Here is an 11,157-nt window from a genome sequence, read left to right on the forward strand (position 1 = left end):
AATGGCCATTCTGACCAGTGTAAAGTGATATCTCCTTGTGGTTTTAATTTCCATCTCACTAATAATTAGTGATATTCAGCATCTTTTCATATACCTGTTTGCTATCTGTATGTCTTTGGATAGATGTCTGTTAGGTCCTCTGCCCATTTTTTTATGTGAGTTGTTTGTTTTGAGATGTTGAGCTGTATGAGTTGCTTGTATATTTTGGAAACTAGGCCCTTGTTGGCTGCATCATTTGCAAATATTCTCTCTCATACCATAGGTTGGCTTTTCATTTTGTTAATGGTTTCCTTTGCTGTGCACAAGCTTATAGGTTTGATTAGGTCCCATTTGTTTATTTCTGCTTTTATTTCTATTGTCTTGGGAGACTAATCTAAGAAAATATCTAAGAAAGAAATGATTTATGTCTGAGAATGTTTTATCTATGTTCTCTTCTAGGAGTTTTATGGTGTCATATCTTATATTTAGGTCTTTAAACCATTTCGAGTTTACTTTTGTATATGGTGTGAAGGAGTTTTCTAGTTTCATTGATTTACCCACATAGCTATCCAGCTTTACTAACACCACTTGTTGAAGAGACTGTCTTTTCTCTATTGTGTATTTTTGCCTCCTTTGTCTAATAGACTATAGGTGTGTGGGTTTTTTCTGGGCTCTGTGTTCTGTTCCATCTACATGTCCATTTTTGTGCCAATAGCATGATATTTTGATTACTATAGCTTTGTGGTATTGTCTGAAGCCTGGAAGGGTTATGCCTTCAGCTTTGTTCTTTCTCCTCAGGATTGCTTTAGCAATTCTGGGTCTTCTGTGGTTCCATAAAAACTTTAGAGTTACATTTTTCTAGTTCTGTGAAAAATCTCTTGGGTATTTTGATAGGGATCACACTAAATGTGTAGATTGCTTTGGGTAGTATGGCCATTTTAACAATATTAGTTCCTCCAGTCCAAGAGCATGGTCTTTTCCATTTCTTTGAATCATCTTCAGTTTCCTTTATCAATGTTTTATAGTTAACAGCATATAGGTCTTTCACCTCCTTGGTTAAGTTTATTTCCAGGTATTTTTAAATGCAATTTTAAACAAGATTGTTTTCTAACTTTCACTTTCTGATAGTTCATTGTTAGTATAAAGAAATGCAACAGAGTTCTGTGTATTAATCATGTATCCTGCTACCTTGCTGAATTCATTTGTTGGTTCTAATAGTTTTTGTGTAAAGTCTTTAGGGTTCTCTGTACAGAGTATCATGTCATATCCAAATAATGACAATTTTACTCTTCCCTTCCAAATTTAATACCTTTGATTTCATTTTCTTGTTTGATTGTTATGGCTAGGACTTCCAATGCTGTGTTGAATGGAAGTGGTAAGAGTGGGCATCCTTGTTTTATTTATGAATTTAGCAGGAAAGCTTTTAGTTTTTCACTGTTGAGTGTTATGTTGGCTGTGGGTTTGTGGTAAGTGCTTTTATTATGTTGAGATATGTTCCCTCTATACTCATTTTGATGAGAGGTTTTGTCATGAATGGATGTTGAATTTTTCAAATGCTTTTTCTGTCTATTGAAATGATCATGTGGTTTTTGTCTTTTCTTTTATGTTAACGTAATGCTTCGCATTGATTTGTGCTTGTTTAACCATCCTTGTGACCCTGGAATAAATACCACTTGATCATAGTATATGATCCTTTTTATGTATTTTTGGGTGCAGTTTGCCAATATTTTGTTGATGATTTTTGCTTTTCATTAAAGATATTGTCCTGTGATTTTCTTTATTGGTAATATTTTTTGTCTGATTTTGGTATCAGGGTGATGGTGGCTTCATAGAATGACTTTAGGAATGTTTCCTCCTTTTTAATATTTGGGAGTAGTTTGAGAAGGATAGGTGTAAGTTCTTATTTGTATGTTTGGTAAAATTTCCCAGTGAAGCTGTCCAGTCCTGGACTTTTGTTTGCAAGACGTGTTTTGTTTTTTGTTTTTTAAAGTATAGGTTCTATTTCACTTCTAGTGATCAGTCTGTTCACATTACCTGTTTCTTCTTGACTCAGTTTTAGTAGATTGTATTTCTGTTGTGTTTGTGGAGGGAGTTAAGCTCAACATCTTCCTACCCTATCATCTTGATTTTCCTCCTTATATCATTTTTAATCACTAATGGGTCATAAGTGCCTGTTGTACACTGTGCAGCTTCTCATGTCTTGGAATCAGATTGGATGTCAGTATCTTCATTTTCTGTTCCACATTGATATTCGTAATGCTTCTTGTGTCTGTGGAAAACCCAGCTTTACAATAATCTAAAGTCAGTGAAAGGATTGTAGTGCAGTCTTATGTTGCAAGTATGAACTGTTCCACTCTTCCTTCAGGTGTTATCTGAAAGATGTTGAGTTTCACTGTGTTTACTGTCTTAAAAATTTTAAATCTCCTGAGATACCCCTTTGATTTCATTGTGGCTCCCTGGGTTACCTTGGCACACAGTTTGAGAAATACCAGTTTAAGTGATCTATTTAGGGAAATACAGGAAGAAACAGGCAGAACCAGCATTTAAACTTTAATATTTTGACTGCAAGTCTTGTTCTTAGACCATTTTTACTGTCTTTCCTATAAGATCATGTTTCCCTTGCCACGAAGACTTTCATTTGAATTCAATGTCCAACAAGGAAAATACAACCCACTAGAAGTCTTCAAAACAGAGGAAATTAATATCACCAATTATTACATTAGTGATAAAAGAGATGAGAAGCCAAGGGAGGCAACGCAGATACAAGCAACCATAGGAATCTAGGAACACTCCCATAGGTGCAGGATCGATGGGAAAGGTAGTGTTATGAGGACCCAGAAGCTAAGGTTGGCAGCTGGACCCACAGTGGAAATGCAGCCACTGCCAGAGATGTCTCAGGATACAGAAAGAGGGGGACGAAGTATCCTGATATCTTCCTTTCACCTGCCTCCTGTCTTCCCACCAGTTCCTCCCACTGGACAAATCTACCTGGAAGCTAGAGAGCAAGGGAACCTGGGAAACGTAGTCCCTTAGGTATGGAGCATAAGATGAGGAGGAGGGAATGGATCTGAACAAACCGGCAGTTGACCAGCACTGCAAAGTGTAGCATATATACTTTATAATTCCTTTAGCAAAGATTTACTGAGGACCTACTAGATGCCAGGTATCATGCTAGATGCCGTATGAGCAGAACAGACCTGATCACTGCTCATTAGAGAATCAAAGACTAAAACAGAAGGAAATGACAGATGAATGGATAAAGAAGTTGTGGTACATATACATAATGGAATATTACTCAGCCATAAAAAAGAATGCATTTGAGTCAGTTCTGATGAGGTGGATGAACCTAGAACTATTATTCAGAGTGAAGTGAGTCAGAAAGAGAAAGATAAATATCATATTCTAATGCACATATACAGAATCTAGAAACATGGTTCTGAAGAATTGATTTACAGGGCAGCAACATGGCAAATAGATGGGGAAACAGTAGCTGACTTTATTTTTCTGGGCCCCAAAATCACTGCAGATGGTGATTGCAGCCGTGAAATTAAAAGACACTTTCTCCTTGGAAGGAAAGTTATGACCAACCTGCTGCTGCTGCTGCTGCCAAGTCGCCTCAGTCGTGTCTGACTCTGTGCGACCCCAGAGATGGCAGCCCACCAGGCTCCCCCGTCCCTGGGATTCTCGAGGCAAGAACACTGGAGTGTGTTGCCATTTCCTTCTCCAATGCATGAAAGTGAAAAGTGAAAGTGAAGTCGCTCAGTCATTCCCGGCTCTTAGCGACCCCATGGACTGCAGCCTACCAGGCTCCTCTGTCCATGGGATTTTCCAGGCAAGAGTACTGGAGTGGGGTGTCATTGCCTTCTCCGATGACCAACCTAGACAGCATATTAAAAAGCAGAGACATTACCTTGCCAACAAAGGGCCATCTAGTCAAGGCTATGGTTTTTCCAGTGGTCATGTATGGATGTGAGAGTTGGACTATAAAGAAAGCTGAGCACCAAAGAATTGATGCTTTTGAACTGCGGTGTTGGAGAAGACTCTTGAGAGTCCCTTGGACTGCAAGGACATCCAACCAGTCCATCCTAAAGGAGATCAGTCCTGGCTGTTCACTGGAAGGACTGATGTTGAAGCTGAAACTCCAATACTTTAGCCACCTGATGAGAAGAGCTGACTCATTTGAAAAGACCCTGATGCTGGGAAAGGTTGAGGGAGGAGGAGAAGGGGACAGCAGAGGATAAGATGGTTGGATGGCATCACCGACTCGATGGACATGGGTTTGGGTGAACTCCAGGAGTTGGTGATGAACAGGGAGGCTTGGCGTGCTGCGGTTCATGGGGTCTCAAAGAGTCAGACACGACTGAGCGACTGAACTGAACTGAACTGAAAGGAGAAACAGACATAGAGAATACACTTCTGGACATGGGGAGAGGGGAGGAGAGGGTGAGATGTATGGAAAGAGTAACATGAAAACTTACATTATCGTATGTAAAACAGATAGCCAACAGGAATTTGCTGTATGGCTCAGGAAACTCAAACAGGTGCTCTGTATCAACCTAGAGGGGTGGGATAGGGAGGAAGGTGGGAGGGAGGTTCAAAACGGAGGGGATATATGTATACTTATGGCTGATTCACGGAGAAGGCAATGGCAACACACTCCAGTATTCTCGCCTGGAAAATCCCATGGACACAGGAGCCTGGTAGGCTGCAGTCCATGGAGTCCCTAAGAGTCGGACACGACTGAGCAACTTCACTTTCATTTTTCACTTTCATCCATTGGAGAAGGAAATGGCAACCCACTCCAGTGTTCTTGCCTGGAGAATCCCAGGGACGGGGGAGCCTGGTGGGCTGCCGTCTACGGGATCGCACAGAGTTGGACACGACTGAAGCAACTTAGCAGCAGCAGCAGCAGCAGCAGCAGCAGCATGGCTGATTCATGTTGAGGTTTGACAGAAAACAACAAAATTCTGTAAAGCAATTATCCTTCAATAAAAAAATGAATTAAAAAAGAAAAAAGCAGGAGAATAAACAGAATCAGGTGGATTTGACATGGAAGAAAAATATTGCAGTGCTGTGGGATAGTTAGTAATTTAGAAGGGGCAGCCTCTCACTATTTTAAGTCTAGTTAATTGACTCGATGTGTGTGTATGTAGAAAACTTGTGTTCAAGGAAGGACAGAATATTATATCCAGAAAAAGTTTAGAAAAAACATTGACCCCCTTCATACTTAACATCTACATTATAGGGCTTTATTGTCCCAAAGCTATGTGTGATTGTGTGTAAATGTGTGTGTGTGTGAGAGAGAGAGGCAGAATCAGAGAGAGAACAGTACAAAGGAAGATTCCTTTAGAAACACGTTCAAAGGAGCCAGAGGGCTCCCAGCTGGCTAATCTCCATCATGCTTTCCTGGCCCCTCCCCCTTCCTTCTCATCATAACTTGTGATCTTAGAGGCATGAAAGAATTTGAGCCCCGCCCCCAGCCTGGCCGTCTCTGCCGGCCGTGCAGCCAGGCTCCATGTCAAATCCACCTGGGAGCGCGAACCCCAGGGCCACGGAGAAGGTGGTGGGCTTGCAGGCAGGTTCCCCGCCCAGTGGCCATGGGCGACAAGAGCGGGCAGTCTCCCCTACGCACCTATAAATCCCTTGATGAGGAGGGCCTCTTTGGCTCTGCGGAGCTGCCCAAAAGACCCACGGGGAGCCTGGTTATGCACAGCATGGCCATGTTCGGCCGGGAGTTCTGCTATGCGGTGGAGGCGGCCTACGTGACTCCAGTGCTGCTCAGCGTGGGCCTGCCCAAGAGCCTGTACAGCATGGTGTGGCTCCTGAGTCCCATCTTGGGGTTCCTGCTGCAGCCCGTGGTGGGATCGGCCAGCGACCACTGCCGGGCCCGGTGGGGCCGACGGAGACCCTACATCCTCACGCTGGGCCTCATGATGCTCCTGGGCATGGCCATGTACCTCAACGGGGATGCGATCATATCAGGTCAGTGGACTGCACCTGGTAGGCTAGGTAGGCTGGGTGGGAGAAGGTCCTGTTATGCAACTCAGGACAAGGAGAATGCAAAGTTCTTTCTGTGACAGTCAAAAAATGGTTAAAACTGATTCCCTAAGTTACATTGAATTTCCACCTTTGAGTGACCCAGATTCTGTAGTTAGGCACCTTTACTTTTAGAAACGTCAGGATACATTATTTTTTAATTGTTGTGAGAACTTAAAAATGGGATTATATTTTTACCTATTTTATTATATTATGTATTGTTACGTTTATCAATTATGGGGTTTTGTGTGTGTGTGCCCACCATACCTTATTTAGGACTTTCTCAAATTAACCAGCTGCCTAATGGCTCCATAAATTTTTCCAATAAATGTGTGTCCAAAGAAGAGTTAATGATGTTCAGAGCTTTATATGGAGTCTTGTAACAGGTACAGGGCATCAGCCTGGCCGCTCAAGGGGACATTTTTTCATTGCAAATCATGGACATAGACCTGATGGTGAGCACTTTTTCTAGCCATTAAACAGCTGCTGATTAATCAGTAATTGGTTCTAGTATATATCACATTGAAAGAAAGAATTGTTAAACTTAAAAATAGCACACATTTTCTGACCATTAACTCTCAGGGTAGCAGAATGGATGATAATGAGCCATGATAATCAGTTATCATCTCTATGTATTTAAAAGTGGGCATGAATCTATAAATGTATATTTCTGGAAGAATTTATATAAAAAAAAATACCTGAAAAGAAATTTTGCCTCTAAGGAAGGGTGCTAAAGGCCTGGGGGTGAGAGGGGGAAGTTAAGCTTGTCATTCACTTATTTTTGTAGTGAATTTTTAAAATCAGGTGCATATATTACACATTTTCTTAAGTTTAAAAAATAAACTGAAAGCATGAGAAATAGTTATGAGGGGGTGAATGAACAGTGGTATGGTCATAGGATGAATATCATTTAGGTGTTAAAATTGTGACATTGCTCTTCATCCACCAAAAGGCAAAGGTACGAAGAGAGTTGGTTAAAGATGCTCACTTACAACCTGCTCCCATTACTCAGTGCTCCTCCAAGCCAAGCCCTCCAGCCTGTGGCATCAGCCTCACTGGAGGCTGATAGAGATGAAAATTCCCAGGCCCTACCTTCCGCCTATTGAGGAATCATAGGAGACTCATGGTAGGTGAGGCCCAACAATCGGTTTTAACAAGTCATCCCGGTAATGGTTAAGGAGCTAAAGTCTGAGAAGCACTGCATGAGGGCACAGATGCACACCTCTCTTTATTTTTGTGCATAAAGGGATGTCTGAAGGTTGACCATCTCTTGGGCCTGGGATCTTGAAGTATTTTCCCCAGCTTTCCTATATGGTTGGAGTGGTTTACAGTCAGTACATATAATTTTTTAAACCGGTTTATTTAAAAGAGAGATGATTCACATACCATAAAAGTCACCATCTAAAAGTGAACAGCTCAGTGCTTTTCAGTATATTCTCAAAGTTGTATAACCACCACCGCTATCTAATTACACAACAGTTTCGTCTCCCCTCTACAGAAACCTGGTAGCCATTAGCAGACACTCCCCATTTCCTTCTCCCCCACAGTCCTAGGTAACTGCTCAATCTACGTTCTGTCTCCAGAGAGCTGTCTTTTCTGGACATTCACTGCATGACTTTCAAAACTTGAAAAAATAATGAAGCTGTATTTTATTTGGAAGAGCAAACACAACGAAACAGTAGGGAGGTAATATGATGACAGGAAGTTTGTGTGGAAATAAAAATGTGGATTGTTCTAAACCGGGATTTAGGAGACCAACGGTTGTTTCTCTTTTAGCTTTGATTGCTGACCCAAGGAGGAAGCCGATTTGGGCCATAAGTATCACCATGATAGGTGTGGTTCTCTTTGATTTTGCTGCTGACTTCATTGATGGGCCCATCAAAGCCTACTTGTTTGACGTCTGCACTCATCGAGATAAGGAGAGGGGCCTCCACTACCATGCCCTCTTCACAGGTAGGGAATATCCAGAAAGTCTATCCTTCAGGTCTCCGGGCAGGGAAGCCCTTCCACTGAAGCCATCCAGTGTCTCAGCACTCAGATTTTTTGAATGAATGGATCTGTTGATGCATCGCTCCCATCACGCGGGCTCTGTCTTCCAGGGCATTTCTCTTGTGACCAGGCTTTGGAGTTTCTGCAAAGGAAGTTTGTAGGAGAGCTCTCTGAAGAGCCATGTGTGGAGACATTTACAATGAAATGAAAAGAAGCCTTGTAGACTTCATATTTTGTTTTGTTCTTTAGTCAGTAATGTGTATCATCAACATTATTTAGAAGCTTGCAGCTTCTTGGGCCCCTCTTCCTGTTATTTTAATTCAGCAGGTTCGGGGTGGGGCCCAGAAATTTGCGTTTTTAATGACTTTCCCAGATGATTCTGTGGCAAGTGTCCCAGGAATCACATGAACCACATTTAAAAACAGAAATAGGAACAAACCAAGCAAATACAAAGCCCCAAGTCTTAGGGACTTCTTCCTTTTTTTAAATTTATTTACTTATTTGGCTGCACTGGGTCTTAGTTGCAACAATCAGGGCCTTTAGTTGCCCCATGTGGGATCTAGTTTCCTGACTGGATCGAACTCCAGGCCTCCTGCATTGGGAGCTCAAAGTCTTAGCCATTGGGCCACCAGGAAAGTCCTAGAGATGTCCTAGTTATATAAACAGTTGGCAAATCCTCAACCTCCTGTTTTGGAAAATGCCATGCCAAGAGGACACTTCTTGGGGCCATTGCTGGCCTTTTGTAGCTGTTGGGCCCTTCATGTAGAGCAATGCTACTAATGTTCAACATGCATTTCTAGAGCTCCATTTGTTGTTCAGTCACTCAGTCATGTCCCACTCTTTTCAACTCCTTGGGCTACAGCATGTCAGGCTTCCCTGTCCTTCACTATTTCTTGGAGCTTGCTGAAACTCATGTCCATCGCGTCGGTGATGCCATCCAGCCGTCTCATCCTCTGTCATCCCCTTCTCCTCCTGCCCTCAGTCTTTCCCAGCATCAGGGTCTTTTCCAATGAGACTGCTCTTCACATCAGATGGCCAAAGTATTGGCATCAGTCCTTGCAATGAACATTCAGGACTGATTTCCTTTAGGACTGACTGGTTTGATCTCCTTGCTGTCCTTCCAGTTGGGACTGTTCTAGAATTGGGGTGTCATCCACAGGACAACAGCATGATCCTGTCCTGGGAACATTGTTAGGTCTAGATGTGAGGACTTTATTTCATTTTCTCCAAGGCCCAGCCAAGGTATTTTTATTTTATGTTTTGTCTCCTCCCATGGTCAGATATGTCCCATGAGAAACAGAATCTTGAATTTTGTTCAGATTATATCTGCACAGCCAAAAGCAGGCCTGCCCACAGAAGCCGTTCGGTCAACAATTTGTTGTTTGTGCAGATATTTGAATGGTGAACACTGGGAAGAATGGGGCTGCCCGGCAGAGAGCGGCCTGGAGGAGCAGGAGTCCAGGCCATCTGTCTGGGACCCCTGAACACTTTGTCTACCAGCTGGAAGGTCCCAGAATAGAGATTCAAACTGCATTCTCCTAACTTAAATCCCACAATTCCTACTGCTATGTAATAATCTGCTGAAATTAATTATGATATTGCGGGAGGCTTTTTGGCTTTTGAACCTGACACGTTGAGAGTTTTGTTGCTCTAAGTACTTTGGGAAATGTGGTCACTCCTTCCCAGCTTATATCAGTGTTAGTCTTGGCCTAACAACCTTTGCTTTGCTGCCTCTGATATTAAAAGACTGAGCTCTGTACTTTGGGAACTTTTCCAGGGTTAATACGTGGTAGTATTTCTGTTGAGTTTGATAAAATGTCTTGAGGTTTTCTTTTGATATTAGTGTATTGTGGTTTCAGCAAGCATATAATTCATGTGTAATTTTCATGTGACCTCATTTCAGGCTTTCACTGTATCTTGTCTGAGCTTTCGTACTTACCCTTTAACTGATTTTCCAGTCTCTAATTTTTTCCTATTCCAATTGTGCTAACACACAGCTTCTAGAGCCACATTCCTAAAAGACAGCTTTGACTGGGACACTTTCATGTTCAATGACCCGCAGTGGCTCCTGTTGACAAAAAAATTAATTAATTAATCAATAGTCAATTTAAGAAAGAAATAGAGAATTTTATTCAAGTCAACCTAAAGATTATAAATTGGGAAACAGTCTCTCAGAGAGCTCTCAGAACTATTCCTCCCATCAGAGGTCAAAGCACAGTGAAATATGAGACAAAGTGTTGTACATCTAATGACGTACTGACAGTTTATGTAGTCCGGGTCTGCACATACAAGGCGAGTAGTGGGTCATTGTGACCGCTTAAAGGATTGAGAAAGGACCGTTATCTGCTAAGGAGTTCCCTTGCTGGTGCCAGGAGAAAGTTGCTGCTGTCAAGGAAGTATTCCTGTGACTTCTATGACTGTGGTCTGATTAATATATTAATGGGAAATAGACGGGAAAACAGTGGAAACAGTGTCAGACTTTATTTTTCTGGGCTCCAAAATCACTGCAGATGGTGAATGCAGCCATGAAATTAAAAGACGTTTACTCCTTGGAAGGAAAGTTATGACCAACCTAGATAGCATATTCAAAAGCAGAGACATTACTTTGCCAACAAAGGTCCGTCTAGTCAAAGCCATGGTATTTCCTGTGGTCATGTATGGATGTGAGAGTTGGACTGTGAAGAAAGCTGAGCGCTGAAGAATTGATGCTTTTGAACTGTGGTGTTGGAGAAGACTCTTGAGAGTCCCTTGGACTGCAAGGAGATCCAACCAGTCCATTCTAAAGGAGATCAGCCCTGGGACTTCTTTGGAAGAAATGATGCTAAAGCTGAAACTCCAGTACTTTGGCCACCTCATGCAAAGAGTTGACTCATTGGAAAAGACTCTGATGCTGGGAGGGATTGGGGGCAGGAGGAGAAGGGGGGGACAGAGGACGAGATGGCTGGATGGCATCACTGACTCGATGGATGTGAGTCTTGATGAACTCCGGGAGTTGGTGATAGACAGGAAGGCCTGGCATGCTGTGATTCATGGGGTCACAAAGAGTCGGACACGACTGAACTGAACTGAACTGGACTGATAGATCTAACATTTCATTAGTATACTACACTATGTATTTCCAGAATATTACAGAGATTCAGAATTTCATTAAAG

The 11,157-nt window shown here is 42.3% G+C and overlaps 1 protein-coding gene across 2 annotated transcripts in view; it reads left to right on the forward strand.

Annotated features, from left to right (window-relative positions):
- The first annotated feature begins 4,934 nt into the window (after positions 1–4,934).
- SLC45A2 (solute carrier family 45, member 2) overlaps positions 4,935–11,157 on the forward strand; it is a 37,507-nt gene continuing 31,284 nt past the window's right edge. For both annotated transcript variants that reach the window (XM_010853828.1, XM_010853829.1), the window contains exons 1-2: positions 4,935–5,961; positions 7,792–7,968. In XM_010853828.1, the coding sequence (XP_010852130.1) occupies positions 5,433–5,961; positions 7,792–7,968 (706 nt within the window). In that variant the 5' untranslated portion in view covers positions 4,935–5,432. The remainder of the gene's footprint in view (positions 5,962–7,791; positions 7,969–11,157) is intronic.

This window comes from Bison bison, unplaced genomic scaffold (assembly GCF_000754665.1).
Source record: "Bison bison bison isolate TAMUID 2011002044 unplaced genomic scaffold, Bison_UMD1.0 scf7180017864331, whole genome shotgun sequence".
Classification (NCBI taxonomy): domain Eukaryota; kingdom Metazoa; phylum Chordata; class Mammalia; order Artiodactyla; family Bovidae; genus Bison; species Bison bison.